The 16115-nt window shown below is 37.2% G+C and overlaps 1 protein-coding gene and 1 long non-coding RNA gene across 4 annotated transcripts in view; one reads left to right on the top strand and one right to left on the bottom strand.

Annotated features, from left to right (window-relative positions):
- The window catches only part of daam1a (dishevelled associated activator of morphogenesis 1a), a 57068-nt gene that overhangs the window by 26126 nt on the left and 14827 nt on the right, over positions 1-16115 (bottom strand). For all 3 annotated transcript variants that reach the window (XM_016534564.1, XM_016534571.1, XM_016534578.1), the window contains exons 2-3: positions 2501-2734; positions 54-143 (exon numbers count right to left, since the gene is read on the bottom strand). In XM_016534564.1, coding sequence (XP_016390050.1) covers positions 54-143; positions 2501-2686 — 276 coding nt within the window. In that variant the 5' untranslated portion in view covers positions 2687-2734. The remainder of the gene's footprint in view (positions 1-53; positions 144-2500; positions 2735-16115) is intronic.
- LOC107725359 (uncharacterized) lies at positions 2665-14437 on the top strand. The gene is made up of 3 exons (XR_001638113.1): positions 2665-2736; positions 5045-5050; positions 14369-14437. It is a non-coding gene; the product is annotated as an uncharacterized LOC107725359 (long non-coding RNA).

Below are 16115 nucleotides of genomic sequence, written 5' to 3'. Positions count from 1 at the left end.
AGGCATCTGTGACAGGAGTCCCTGCCTAGTACCTTCCAGTGCCAATTTCTTACCTTTTTCTTGCTACAGTAGATTTGCCATTTCTTCGCGGCAGGAAGGGCAAACATGGCCTCTCTATGTTTTTCTGTGAGATCCAACTCATCCTGTGGGAGAAAGAGATGAGAGGTTTTAAAATAATGTATACTTTGTCATTTAAAATACAATGGACTGTTTCATCTTTAAAAAAACATTTTTTTGTCACATTCTAATACCGTTAAATGCCTAAAATTTACACTTTAGGTTGCTTATTTCTAATCTAATCTAATCTAATCTAATAATATAATAATATAATTATATTATATTATATTATTATATTAAATAAATACATAAAATAAATAAATAAAATAAAATAAATAAATAATCAATTTTTTAGACAGAGACAGACAGATATAGACAAAAAAAATAAATAAGGAATGTAAAATGTACAAGAATGAATGAACGAACGAACGAACGAATGAATGAAAAACAAACAACAAAATTATATTTGATTTGGCAGTGACACACACACAGGCTTCCTATCCAGTCAGCAATAAGGCCTGACAAAACCAACATGACTTAAATTCTGACATCAGCCTCTGGATATCACTGACCCTCAAGCGGGAGTTAATTTCCCACAATTCTGTGTGAGATAGAGAGTCCTTGTTTCTTCATGGCAAACAAAAGATTTAGTCATGTAAACCATCAATTAATGCCTGTACACTCCTGTGACCTCCGTGCATTCCCATGATGCAGTTCTGGCCTGAGTTGGTCATATTCAGTCCAGATGTTCAGGCACAAGTTAATTAACATCATGTGAGAGACACATACAACGATCAGGTCCCGAGACCACTTTAACAGGCTGCATAAGGAAATAATGAGGATAAAAAGAATGAGAAATACAGGGAAATCGTATAATCCAACTTGTAAGTACTCATGTATATTTGAGCAGAGATTCCAGAGAGAGAACATCACATCCAGACACCACATCTATTGCAGAAGCAGGCAGGTCAAAATCTGATCTTGTCCAGACTGTTCTCTCATACTTCTCCCTCTTTATGTCTCTGCAGGAAAAACCTGAACCTGAGATTTTGTTCTGCCATCCCTCACACTCACTAAAAGCCATTTAGATAGAAGCAGCTATCTTTCAACTTCATGAGGAGGACTGCTTTCTCACCTCAAATCGACACATAATCAAAAGCCTGCTAGAAGCATTTTCCTGTTAAATCAAGTCAACATGACACTGATTGATGCCTCAGTTGTGGCTCACTGTGAATCCTCAAAGACTCAGCAGGGGACAGGCTGCGTATGGGACGGAGTCTGGCGCATGCAAGTCATCCATGAGCCCATCTGTGCCAAATGCCTGCTGGTCACGCGCTGGTGGGCATGAGACATACAGACGTTCTCCTACTCAATGGAGTCTGCAGAGCTAATGAGGGAACATGCATTGTCTAACACTCTTTACTGGACCATTAGCAGAGAATGCTTGGATTCCCCATATTACGGAGTCCAAGACAAGCACCGATTCACTCCACAAATGGAGGAATGGTAGAGCAAAGCAGTACTCAACTGAAGAACAAGCATTTTTCTAACTATTCCGATGGGATTATTTTGAATGAACCCACTTAACAGGCTCCATTTGTGATTTTTGGCCATGTGGGCTTGCATGCTAATGAACTCTGTATGTTCTGTCTTAGCAAAAAATGCAATGGTGAAAACCCGTCATGGAATGAAAGACAAGTTCCTCTCGGTTTTATTAAGTTATCCTTAACATGCTTTCCAATATTATGTTTGACAAAACCAAAGACCAGATTTGACTTTCAAAGTGGCTTGTGTCCAAAGATCTAGAGTATCAAGCTTCAATAGAAAGTTGAATAAAATACATAAACCAAAATAAAGTTAAACTACAATGCTCTATCTACCTATCCATCCATCGACCTACATATCTACTTAATCATCCATCCGCCCATCCACGCACTCAGCCATCTATTCCTCTACCAATCTATCTACATATCCATTCATCCATCCATCCATCCACCGACCCATCCAACAATCTATCCATCCATCCATCCATCCACCCATTTATCTACCTACCCATCTATCCATTGATCCATCTACTTATCCATCAATCTACCCACCCACCCATCCATCCACCTACCATTCGTCCTTTCAACTATGCGTCTATCTAACCATCTACCTACCCATACATTCATCCATCCGTCCATCCATCCATCCATGCATCTACCTACCCATACATCTATCCATTCATTTATCCATCCAATCCATCCATCTAAACATCTACCACCCATCTATCCATAAACCCATCTACTTACTCATCCATCTACATATCTACTGTATCTACATACCCATCCATCTACCTATCCATCCATCCATCTACCTACCAATCCATCCATCCATCCAGTTAAGAAATTGGGAAATAAATAAAACAAAAGAAAGAGTATGGAGGTCATGTTACAGCACATACCACCAGTTCAGTGAACATGGCATCCAGTTCCTCGGTGGGGGGCATAGGCAGGGTGGGCTCCATGGGTTGCAGTGTGAAGTTGCTGTCATGGCGGAGGCGGTAGGTGATCTCGGGATGGTCGCTCTTCTTTAGACAGCAACAGAGGAATGACAGGCCCCGCCCTCCTCGCTTATGTGGGGCCATCATGGCCAGAGGCCCAGCCAGTCAAATGTGTCTCACTTTAGCTATGACCCCCTGTCCAAGAAAAAAACAAAAAGAGAAAATGAGGAGGGGTGACAAAGCTACAAATAAAAAAAATCATTTCTGGGAATCATTTCTTAGTTCACTGAAAATATGGATGGCTATGCTGAGAGTCTGAGACAGAGCTCAATGCAAAACAACATGACTGAAAATCATACCGCCAACCAGGGCTGTCACATGAGATGTGTGATGTATTCAAACTAAAATATTCATGTATTAAGTATACTCCTGACAAACAGGTTACATTGGACCTCCCACTGAAGACCAGTAGCAATATGCAAATTATCTGTATTGGTGCATAAAATCTCGCTGAAACGAATTCACAATCAAGGCTTTGGTTATGCTTTGCACAGTCACACTAGAATTCATAAGTTTTGGGTTATTCATTTATTAAAGAAATGAATATTTTTATTCAGCAAGGATACATTACATTGATTAAAAATAACAGCAAAAACTTTTACACTGCTACAAATAAAAATTAATTAAATGCTGTTCTTTTTAACTCTATATTAATCAAAGAATCCTGAAAAACATTATCAATGATAATGATAAGAAATGTTTCTTGAGCACCAAATCAGCACATTAGAATGATTTCTGAAGGATCATGTGACACTAAAGAGTAATTACTACTGAAAATTCAGCTTTGCCCTCACAGGAAAAAAATACATTTTACAATATATATAGAAAACAGTTATTTTAAATTGTAGTAATATTTCAGAATATTATTGTTTTTACTTTATTTTTCAAATCAGTGCAGCCTTAGTAAGGATAAGAAATTATTCTCAAAACATTTACAAATCTTACCGACCCCAAATTACAACAAATGAGATGTTGGATTATCAATTTGTGTTTGTGCAGTAAGACTCATAATGCCAGCACTGTATGATCTTATTACCCATTACAACACTCACATAAGCCTCATAAACTCCAGCAATACACAGCAGCATGATTCAACATGCAAAGCATTATGTAGACAGATAAAACGGCTATAAAAGCAATGAGCTATCATTTTACACTATTAGGTGCTTTTATATGTGAATCACTTTACAGAAAGAAAACAAACTATTTTGCCACTAAACCTTGTTTATAATGTGCATTACGAGTAATATCCTTCAGTATTTTGTCACCTTGGAATTATAAGGTTCTATCTATCAGTTTTGACATTTTTGTCAAAACAGAGTTATTCACATATTATTTTGTGACATCTTATTTACATAATGTGACTTTTTTTTAAGTTGTGTACATTTTGAGACTTTACTAAGACAACAAAAAGATTATATCTGTAAAGTATATGGAACGCAAAATCTTTGAAGCTCAATATCTCAAAACCGTTCAGAATGCAGATAGAACCTTATAATTCCAAGGTGGCAATTTAAGAGGATCTGTGTCTATCAGTGAAAGGCAACTGCATGAGAATATTGCATTTTAATAGTGGAAAAATCAGAGATGCTCTTCACAAGGATTAAGCCAAAAGGCTAAAGCAACAAAATGAGTCAAATCGAATATTAGAACTTGATGAATTTGTTTTCTTTTTACTCTCAAGAGTAAACAACAGTTGTTTTTACAAAAACCAAGGTGTGGTGGTATAATATGTGATCTAGAATGGGAACCAAAAGGTTGTTTTGGGGTTGAACACCAAAAAGGCCAATCCATGAGCTATAACCACTGTGAAAGAAGTAAGTTGTAAAGCAGAAATGAAAAAAAAAATTGAGCTTCTGCACATCAAGACATATGGTATGTTCTTCATACAAAGTTATCGTATGGCATAATACGACTTGAAATATAGTGCATGAACCGCTTTTTATATCCTTTTTGAACTGAATGAACTTTTAACAAAACTTGCTCCTTTTAAATGTATGTGGAACAACAAAATGGTGAGCAAATGCTGACTAATTAAAAAAAAAAAATTTTGGATGAAAAACCCCAGGTTACTCCAAGGGACTGTCCTTGTAATTTGTGCCTCTTCATAATAAAAGTGGCTGCCAAATGATTACATTTCACTCAGCCATAACACTGTTTCATCTACATCCCCCAGATGTCACAGATTTCATAAAACAAAAGACACTGTCTGTAGTCTTTATCCTCAGACCTCACACAATGAAACTGACCTCTCAAAAGACCCAACCGTGCTCATCTTCCCTTTCACCATATTAGGAATAACTGAGAAAGTTACCGTGCCCAACTTTATCTTCATCCAGTTCTGTTTTAATGAGTACACCAGCCTGAGCTCTAGCGCTAAAGCAATCATGACCCCGAAGAAGTCAAACATAAACTTCACTCTGAATTTACGATCAGACCCAGAAGCTCAAAGTGACCAGATGTTTCCCTTTAGAAGAACAGGGACATAAAGGCTTAAATGGCTTCAAGATTAGGCTGGAGTTTATAGTACATGTGTTTGTGTAAAATCTGCTCAGTGTACTTGACCCTGCAGAGCAGGTTTATAGTGCCATTATACCCAAACACAGACTTAAACGGCGATGCCCAACATGATCTACCATGCGGTTTGACCTCTGAATGTTTGTCTGCAGCTCATCAGAGAAAAGAAAATGCTAAAAATGATTCCATCAATTTACAATTTGTAATTATATACAAACATCAGAATCAAAATATAAAATGTAATTTTTGGAGGCTTTTGCCTCTTTTATTTAAGACGGTGGAGAATTCACAGGAAATGATGAGGATAAAGAAGGGGCGGACCAAAAAAATGACCCGAGCTGGACTCAAAACTCAAATTTAAACAACTAATAAAACTAAATAACACAATTTATCTAACTGAATTTAACATAATAATACAAAAGAGTATTTAACTGAATGCTTATTTGCAATACAAATGAAATGTCATGCAAGAACATCTGTGAACACTTTGATAGTTTAAATGAATTAGTGAATAATTTCTTTTGAACTGGTTCTTTGAGGAATCTTCAGAATGATTTACTAAAAATCAAATGAACCTTCCAATGCTTTTGAAATCAAGAAAGGATATTCTATGTGAGTGTGTTTGATTATTGCCTCAGCTTATTAGGTTATAAGGATGCATGCACAGTATGCATTTAAAAAAACAAGTTTTGTCAGCATTTTGTTACGCTATAACATGTCTGATTGAAGAAAACAGCTTGATGCCAGAAAAGCTACAGTAGAAAACATCTGAGAGACTGTCATGTTACTGAAAAATGTAGGTCAATTAGTATGAATGCAACTAATCTTCAACTCTTTTCTCAAAGAAAGTAAACTCATTCAGCTCAAACAAGATTCAAAGGTAAAACTATGGCTCACAGATGAGAAAGAGAAAAAAAGAAAGGAAGACAAAGAGGAAGTAAAATTGCAGAGGAAACTCTTCGGTGTTTTTTTCGGAGCGCTGAAACGAATGATTCACTCGGCCATGTCAACAATCTGGATGTTCACACTAACACGGCCTTGTGTGATTTTTTTTCCCAACATGGAAGAGAATCTCGATTCTCACACTAACTATTTAGCAGCGATAACCCAGCAGACCAGACACAGCTGTTCTCCTGAGCAAGGCTGGGAATTTTCTCACCACTGGGTTTATTTCTTTGTGTGAAAATAGCTCCGGCCCGGCCAGTTGGTCCAACGATCAGTGGGCAAAGACCACACACTTTACACCATAAGAATGGACACCACGTCTATTATTAGATCAACTTGAACAAAAGACAACATGAACTGCGTCTTGGTTTGTGGTATTTTAAGTTGCTTTTTTTCAAATTTGTACATGACAGCAAGCTTTGAGAACAAAGACGTTCTCAGTAACATTTATTAATTTAGCAGATTAGTGATTCTCACGAAAACATGCCCAAATCACATTTCACATCATTTTTTATTTACTTATTTATTTTACTTTTTTTTCAAGTGAATAATGCAAGCACACAGTATGCCAGTAAATCATTAACAAGTGGAAGAATTTAATCGTCCCGCTGCTAGATGTCCTTGTTCACAAGGTCTGATCCAAACTATGACCCACAAACACTGCTAAGCAAATATTCTGTTCCTTTATTCAAACCACATACAATGCAGGAGCTTATCTGACAAATGTCGAAATAAAAACTGGTAATCCAAATCCACATCTTGTCCAAACGAAGAACTGGGATCGCCAGGGAGCTAAATAATCTTTACATCCTGGGAAACCCCTGAAATGTAAACATCTTTAAAAAAAAATTTTTTTAAAAGACTAGCGCAGGAAAGTTATTATTACAAAACCAACAAATGTGTGAACGTATAAAAAACGACAGTCGGCTCCTCATCTTTCAGCTCATTTGCTCATGGGTCACCACAGTCTGTACCGAGACAGGTGACTAAAATATTTATATAACTAAAATAGTAATAGAATCAGCAGCTAGCCTAAATGAAAGCAAACATGTGCTGTGCTATGAACCGAGCATAACATTTTATCCCTAATAAAAAATGACATCTTTCCCAAAGCCCAAATAAAATAAGAGTCTCGCTGTGCTTGTAAAACACATAAAACAGGCAGTTTGTTTATGTATAAGCTTGTCTTTTCTGAACGTATAAAAAACGACAGTCGGCTCCTCATCTTTCAGCTCATTTGCTCATGGGTCACCACAGTCTGTACCGAGACAGGTGACTAAAATATTTATATAACTAAAATAGTAATAGAATCAGCAGCTAGCCTAAATGAAAGCAAACATGTGCTGTGCTATGAACCGAGCATAACATTTTATCCCTAATAAAAAATGACATCTTTCCCAAAGCCCAAATAAAATAAGAGTCTCGCTGCGCTTGTAAAACACATAAAACAGCCAGTTTGTTTATGTATAAGCTTGTCTTTTCTAAATGGACGTCTGTCAACTGAAAAAAAGCATGTTTAACAAATTCAGGCCACTACAGCTCTGCCCTTGTTCAAGTCAATTTCATTTGACATGCATCCCTGAGTGTTGTAGTTGTTACCTAAAACTATAACTATTAAAAATTATTTTCGTAAATTGAAATAAAGCTGAAATAAAATTTTAAATCTTAAACTTAAAAACGTAGAAATGTTGCCTTGGCCAAAAAAAATTTGAAATGTTGCCTTGGCAACTAACGAAAATAAGTAAATATACAAAACAATAATAAAAATAAAATTCACAAAAGCATATCAAATTACTGAAGTTTAAACTAAAATAAAAGCCAAATCAAAATATTAATAAATACAAAAACAGAATACAAATAATACTAAACTAACACTGTCCTTGAAAATGGTCAACATTAACTCGCAGTAGGGATGGCCGATATGGGCTTAAAAATATATCATGATATTTCTGGTATTTATTACGATAACGATATCAATGACGATAATTCAGGGAATCCTGTTTCTTTAGAGAAAAGTATTATCTTTCCTATTTTTTACCCAAAATAGGGTGTTGTGAGCATTAATGAGTACACGTAATGTAAAGACTGTTTTAATTCATACTGAAAGCCGGAGGGCGCTCTTGCACAGCAACTCCACATATCTATAGAAGAAGTATACTACTGACGACGCTCCAGGAAGGTATCCAGTTATTGCTGAATAAAACGCACAACGGAGATTTTAACTGATGAAACTTGAGGAAAATAAACTTGTGCACTGTACAGCCCTAACCAAACCAGTTACAGATTGTAAAATGAGCTGGAGCTCCTCATTTAGCGATAAACTCCTCAATTTCACGTCCGCCTTCCGCGATGTCGCTCCGCACTGTTGCACACAGATATATGTTAACAACTAGACTTTATCGTTATTATCGCGTGAAGACTAATTCTTATCGTGGGGAGAATTTTTACTGGTATATCGCAAATTATAAGATATCGCCCATCCCTAACTCGCAGCATTAAGCACTTGTTCAGATACTCCCAGCCTCCTCTTCCAAAGCAATTCAGATAAATTGCTGGAGGGGAATGGTATCAAATTCTGCAAACCTTGTACCGTTTCTATTAGAGGTCAGTCCCAGGAGACTAAAATCAAGGTCTACCCACGACAAGACCGATATTTTGCTACAAAAAGCATGCATGCAACAGTTATAAAACGTATAGTGAGTATAAAAGTGAATACTGACAACAAGCACATTCAAGAAAAGTGGGAGGGAACATGTGAAGGAAGGTAAATCTCAAGTAATGTGCATGTCCGTGCAGCAACTGGCATGAAAATGCCTCCATAACACACTTGTCTTATGAAATATCTCTCTCTGTCATACACCAGTGGATCTAATCCACGAGAGCCCAGTCCTCGTATGTCCGTGCTCCACCCTGGTGGCCAGGCCTCTTTATGTAAGCAAAGTTCGATCTTTATGAATGGCTGTGTTGATCCTGCACCGGGAAGCAATTCCCATTCATGCTGGATCATGAGTCAGTGCATTATGGGAATTCATCAAAATCATGAAGCATGTTTACACTTCAGCATATTTCAAATGAATGGTTTCAAGAATGAAAGTTGAGAGCAAACATGATACAATGTTACGCTATATACAAACATGATACAATGTTACGCTATATACAAACATGATACAATGGGGAAAAAATATCTGAACACATCAGCCACACTTTAAATATCTAAATGTAATAAGACACACTTAAAAATATGTAAATGTCTTTGCATAGCATTTGTTTTAAAGACAAATAGTATACTTTTCAAGCAAAACACTTGAATCCACTATCCACTATAATCACCTTGAGACCATTTGGTTAAAAGTTATTGCAAAACAATGGCTCAGAAAAGTGATGCTACTTCTGGAAAACTCTAGCAGCATTTGTTTGTAGATGCCACTTGGTTTGACACTTGATATCTGATGCAGTGACATTCAGACATTTTAAATGTGACTTCAGGTGTTCAAAAGTGACCTTTTTTGGGGCCACTGTACATTTGATCTTTCTTTGAATAGCAATTTGGCATGTTGAGAGCTTCTGTAGAGCTGCATGCTGCTTATATACTAGGGATGCACCGAATGTTCGGCAACCGAAATTATTCGGCCGAAAATAGCAAAAAAAGCTCTTTCAGTGTTCGAATAAGCGAAAAGACCGAATAAATTGTACCGAACAATGATATGACACGATCAAATAGCAACCAGCGCAGAGTGAGAGGCGCGTATCAACATTCATACATGTTAGTATTGTAATTTTACTGTTGTTCTGTAAAATAAAATAAAAAGTAAGACAATAATAATGATAATAATCATTACAAAAGCTCTGTTTTAATACATTTATTATAACATTCACACATAGTGTTCAAATTAGGATCTGTAATATTTTCTAATGTTTTAAAAGAAGTCTCTTCTCAGCAAGGCTGCTTTTAATTGTACAGTAAAAAAAATTATTACTTATTATCCTCAATCTACATGCAGATCGTAAGAGAAATAAACTAAAAGAAGCAACGGAAATTTCTGCCAGTTTCGCTCAAATATTGGTAACTGTGGTCATCAACACTTCCACCACTTCAGATCACAGAGCGCTTTGTCTTCAGTTGTCGTCAGCATGTCTGTCTAGGTTGTTGTTGCTTTTCACTGCAAACAGCTGAATGTGGAGGAGACCGAATCACTATTTGTTTATCGGTCAATCGCCAATGGAATGGACAAATCTTACATGCATAGCTTGCAAGCAAAGCATTCTAAAGATTATTAAAATATGTGCATTCTTCAAATACAGTATATGGAAAGACAAGTGTGCCCGTTTCAGCTTTGTGTTGCTTTAAAGAGTTGTAATCGCTTTCATTAACAGTCTCACCACATTTAGGCACCATCTAAAGAGTTTGGGCGGTTGGATTTGTAAAAGAGAGGGTTCTCAAAGAGGCACACAACTTAAGTGATGTCATGGGAAATGTACTGCTCATGGGTAATTTGCATTTTTTTTCTTTGCTGGTGCAACGGTTATAATAGGAACAAGATATTTGAATATGTAGTCTTAAAATAATTTAAATTTGTTTAAATTTGAAACATCAATAAGTATGCATTAAATTGATCAAAAGTGACAGAAAATACAGTGTTATATCATAAATAAATTGTTACAAAATACAGTTCAAATAAATGCTTAAAGAATCTTTAAAAAAAAATGTATCAAAGTTTCCACAAAATATATTCAACAGATAGATTGTGTGACACTGAAGACTGGAGTAATGGCTGCTGAAAATTCAGCTTTGCAATCAGAGAAATAAAGTACATTTTAAAATATGTTAAAATAGAAAAGCTATTTTAAATTGCAATAATATTTCACAATATTACAACCCCAAACTTTTCAACAGTAGCATTCTAATGCTAGTCGATTGCAAAGAGCGTTGTGAAGGCCTTCAAAGACAGTCCTAAGATACTGTGCCTTTAAACCAAACCAGCACTAATGCATACATCCCAGAGCGAACATCTCTCAAGCACTGGAGCTCCATAATAACATAATTGCACAGCAATTTTGTGGACAGATGAAGCAGGATTTTGAGGTCCCACGATGTAGCCAGCAGTCATATCTCTTCCAGGATATGACCTAAAGAGCTCTTATAGGGAAGACAACAGCACTTCAACACCAGACTATCTCAACAGACCTCACTGAATAATCTAATGAGAAGTGTGGTTGTTAGTCTGTCTTTCCTTATTTTCTCTGTGACATTTTCTCCCCCTGTGCCATTTATCTTGTGCCTGTGTCATTGGCACGGAAAAAAAATCCATCATCATCAGTGCTCTGATATCAAACGCAGTCATGAAACTAACACTAAACCAACAGCTCCACAGGCTTGCGACATTGTCTGTAATTTTCTGCCTCTCTCATTAAAAGCTAATCCATAACTCTGGAAGCCTTGATCACTGGGCCTGCAGAAGAGCGAATGGGTTTCCATTTTAGAGTTTACATAATGGAGGTCATCCAGTGCAGCTCTCAGGCCAGTCTAGGATCAGCTAGAAAACAAACCCTGGCCTTTGGTCTGTCATCCAGCAGTCACAAGCCAACGTTCCTAATGGCAAGTTACAGTATTGATCCCTGCTGAACTAATCAGAGTGATGTCAGTCTGTTATTGGCATGTGCAACCACGAGATTCATCCGCCATGTGAGTGAGTGAAGTGACGTGTGGACAAGTATGGTGTCCCATACTCGGAATTTGTGCTCTGCATTTAACCCATCCAAGTGCACACACTGTGTGTGTGTGTGTGTGTGTGTGTGTGTGTGTGTGTGATTTCAGAGGAGGGTCTACTTTATGCGGTGTTTTATACAGGACTAATGTTCAAGCAATGTGCTTGGCAACCTCCGGTCATCAAAGTCAGGACCTCACCTCGGACCCTGACATCATTAGTGTGGGCCGGTGATTTAGAATCAAATACACAAATGGCAAATCTACATACAGCAGTTGTCAGTATTCAGAGAGATCTGCTATTTTCAAATGTACACACACACACACACACACACACACACACAGGTGTATGAACATGAAATGCAAATGCTTTCTCATGACCATAATCAAATAATCAGATATTATCATTATTCTGGAGAATGCCACACACACACACACACACACACACACACACACCGTGACCACACACCCGGAGCAGTGGGCAGCCACGTGCTGCGGTGCCCGGGGAGCAGTTCAGGGGTTCGTTGCTGTGTGAATAGCCTAAACAAGGTGGAAAAAAGCTAATGAGAGCTTTAATTAAACAAATGTTTTAAAAGACAAAGTTTTGAAAAGAGTGATTGCATTATATGTAACAACGAAATGAAATATATGAAACAAATGAAATAAAACAAGAAGTATGAAAATAAACAGAAAACAGTAAAGGAAGATATTTATACACAAAGGTTAAACTAAGCCAACTTAGAAAACATAAGACTAATGTAAGTGTTTGTTGTGTAGGTATTTAGATATACTCTCTTGTATTTTGCACAAACTTACAAGATCAATTGAAAAAAAATATTCAATACTAAATATAGACAGTTTGTATATTTAGTTTTAATTTTAATTTAAAAAAAATTAAGAGAGAAAATATTAAGATTCTTATCTATGCATTTATTAATTCATGCAAGATAACCCAAAATGTCCAAAAACAAGTCACATCAAACACCCACATATGGCCATTATCTATGTTCCTGTTAAGTCAGATAGATAGTAAGCTTGTTGTGTATACCAGATGCCATATAGCCACATTTAAGCTCACTTGGGCTATATTTGTGATCAATAACATCAGGACAGTAGCAGGGGCGTTCCACAGGGGTCATATGCACCTCTCGGGGATCAAAGCACTTAGACAAAACAAGAAAGGCAACTAGAGAGGAAAGATGCAAAAATGCTGTCCATCAGGCAGACAAGTCGAATAGTTTTCAAAACACAGACCCCTGACCCACATCATTCTACAGCCACATTTAAGCCTGAATCCCCAAAGTCAGACTCCTCCAGAGTCCAGAGAACCAGTATTATCCAGCAGACGCACACTGTCTGCAGTTGTCAGGCACGTTTGTGATTCAGCAGCCTGCATTACATGTGCTAATCCCATGGTTTCACTACTGGGGATTGTGGTCGAGCTGAGTATATAATGAGTTTCCCCGAGCTCAACAGTGATTGGACAAGCAAATATTAAAGCACACATGCTGATATTGGTTATTAATTATTGCTGGAGGGTCATCAACAGGTATCAGCGGTTATCATGTAAAAAAGCACCATCCAAATGTCACCATAGTAATGATCACAATGCAAAATGATACTGAAAAGGACAAAGATACTATAGTACACTCTTAAAAGTAAAGGTTCCAAAAGGGAGTTTTCACAGTGATGTGTTTCTGCAGTGATGCCATAGAAGATCCATTTTTGGTTCCCCAAAGAACCTTTCAGCAAGCAGTTCTAAAAAGAACCATTTATTGTGTGTTAATAACATTTCAATAATCTAAAGAACCTTTTCTCCTATAAAGAACCCGTAATGATTCCATGGATGTTAAAGGTTCTTCATGGAACCATCAATGGCAATAAAACACGTATGGCACTGCAGTGAAAACCACCTTTAGAAAATGTTTTTTTAAGAGTGTGGAATCAAAGATGCCAATATAGAACCTTTATTTTGTAGAGTGTAGTATTGAAGTAAACATGTGAACATGTATACACACAAACACACACACACACATATATACTGTATATATATATATACTGTATATATATATATATATATATATATATATATTTAGATGTCTAACCTCTGACTCACATCCGACAAAAACAGATCAGTACATTCAAAATGGACAAACATAAATCAAAAAAGACAGTAACAAATTAGATGAATAAATCATGGACAGGCTGTTTATGTATAGCTGATTAAATATGTAATTATGTCACTTGGCACACACACAGGAAAAATGCACACCAGTCTCATTCCATTCATAACACTTCCTCAGTTGAGGTCAGAACTTTATGGCTGCTTCACATGACTCACTTAGATAAGGGCCTGGGATGAAAAAGACAAAGCCACACACACCAGTTCATCTGAGGCCAAAGGGTAAGTATGCATAAAGCTTATCGGCAGGCATGTATCCATGTATCTTCACACGGCAACCCACACAACAAACTCTAACAAAGCTACACTAGCTGAGAAATACAGAAACAAACATCCTAAAACGTCAATGTTAAAGTGACTTCACATTTTGATTTCTCTAATTCAAAGACAGCAAGCTCACTTCTCAGAAAGGCACATCAAGAGCACATCGTCGCGTAAAATCCAGGCAGTGAGAGCTTTGTTGATCTCAGCCCTGAATGCTGCGGTGTGGGAAGCACGCAGACCACAACGGCTCATACATCTCTCACCATCAAATCTGGTCCTGAAATAACCGACGAAACTCCCTCTACTCCACAAGATCAACACAAAAAAATGAGTCTTCCAAACAGCTCGGTCTCCGGTTTAATTCTCCACTGGATTTACAGTATAAGCAGTCTGAATATTTTAATATCTGACTACAACTATAAGCTTGAGCTCAGAGTCTGAATAAGTGCACCATCCACACACACACACACACACACACAGTCAGACAGATGTTCCCGGTCTGAGTAGGACCACCCTCTTCCTGTATACCACACCTCCTTTCTGCACTGTCCAATGGGAGGGCAGTAAGAGGGATTGCGTTGAGTTTGACTCCACCCTCAGTCACAGAGCTGACAAGTGTACAGTGACAAATAGATCTGAGATGTTAGAGGAATACAATAACATGGATTACTGAACTAATCACTAGTCTAGTATTGTGCTTGCTAAGCAGTATTATTACCAAACTAAAATTTAAAAAAATATATTATACATTTTATAAAAATAAAAATGACAGAACCCATTACAAAATTACTAAAACTACAATTAAAAAAATAAAAAACTGAAAATATAAAAAATAAAAGCCAAGTCAAAACATTAATAAATACTATAATAGTATATAAATATTACTAAAATTGCTAAGGCAACTGTCACTATTACTGAACTATTAATGTGACAGACATGAATAATACATTAAATCGTGAGGCTTATTGAGAAGGAGGTGTGCTATTACTGTTCAAAGCAATCTCACTTAGGATTAGGGTTGGGTACCGAAACCTATATAACTGGTATGTACTAGAACAGCGGTGGCGAACTCCGGTCCTGGAGAGCCGCAGCCCTGCAGAGTACAGCTCCAACCCTAATTAAAACTCACCTGCCTGTAGCTTTCTAGTAACCCTTCAGACCTTGATTAGCTTGTTCAGGTGTGTTTGATTAGGGTTGAAGCAAAACTCTGCAGGGCTGCTGCTCTCCAGGACCGACGTTCGCCACCCCTGTACTAGAACATTATCAGAACGCAGATTTCGGTGCCACTTTAATGCATGAGCGATCGATTGAAATATTTGTCCTCTGGTTGATGAAATCATCCCTAAAAAAACGAATTGTTGCAAAAGTTTTGGTGTATTGCAAAGAAAAAATTGCCCTTGAGCCGTTTCCATACATAATTTCACCTATTACGTAAATTATACAGGCTAGTAGCCTGTTCTTCAACCATTTGAAACAAAACTTTATTATATATCCTAGGCTATTATTAAATTGTATAGGCCTGCATAAAATAGTTTTTAAGTACCTTTTCATTTTTTTTTTTATTATTTCAAACATCAGTAGGCTATTCAACGTTTTAGGATTTTTTCTAGTAACCCTTCAGACCTTGATTAGCTTGTTCAGGTGTGTTTGATTAGGGTTGAAGCAAAACTCTGCAGGGCTGCTGCTCTCCAGGACCGACGTTCGCCACCCCTGTACTAGAACATTATCAGAACGCAGATTTCGGTGCCACTTTAATGCATGAGCGATCGATTGAAATATTTGTCCTCTGGTTCTCCGAAACGGACGGAAGAAGCATCATCACCGGCACCACACGTGAAAAATTATTTCCCTACAAATGTGATATTGATTTTATACAACAGTTAAATAAACAAGACGTTAATATT

This window comes from Sinocyclocheilus rhinocerous, unplaced genomic scaffold, assembly GCF_001515625.1.
Source record: "Sinocyclocheilus rhinocerous isolate Xijiao unplaced genomic scaffold, SAMN03320098_v1.1 scaffold1004, whole genome shotgun sequence".
Taxonomy (NCBI): Eukaryota; Metazoa; Chordata; class Actinopteri; order Cypriniformes; family Cyprinidae; genus Sinocyclocheilus; species Sinocyclocheilus rhinocerous.
The sequence above is the reverse complement of the archived record's forward strand: the minus strand, read 5'-3'. Positions and strand labels throughout refer to the sequence as shown.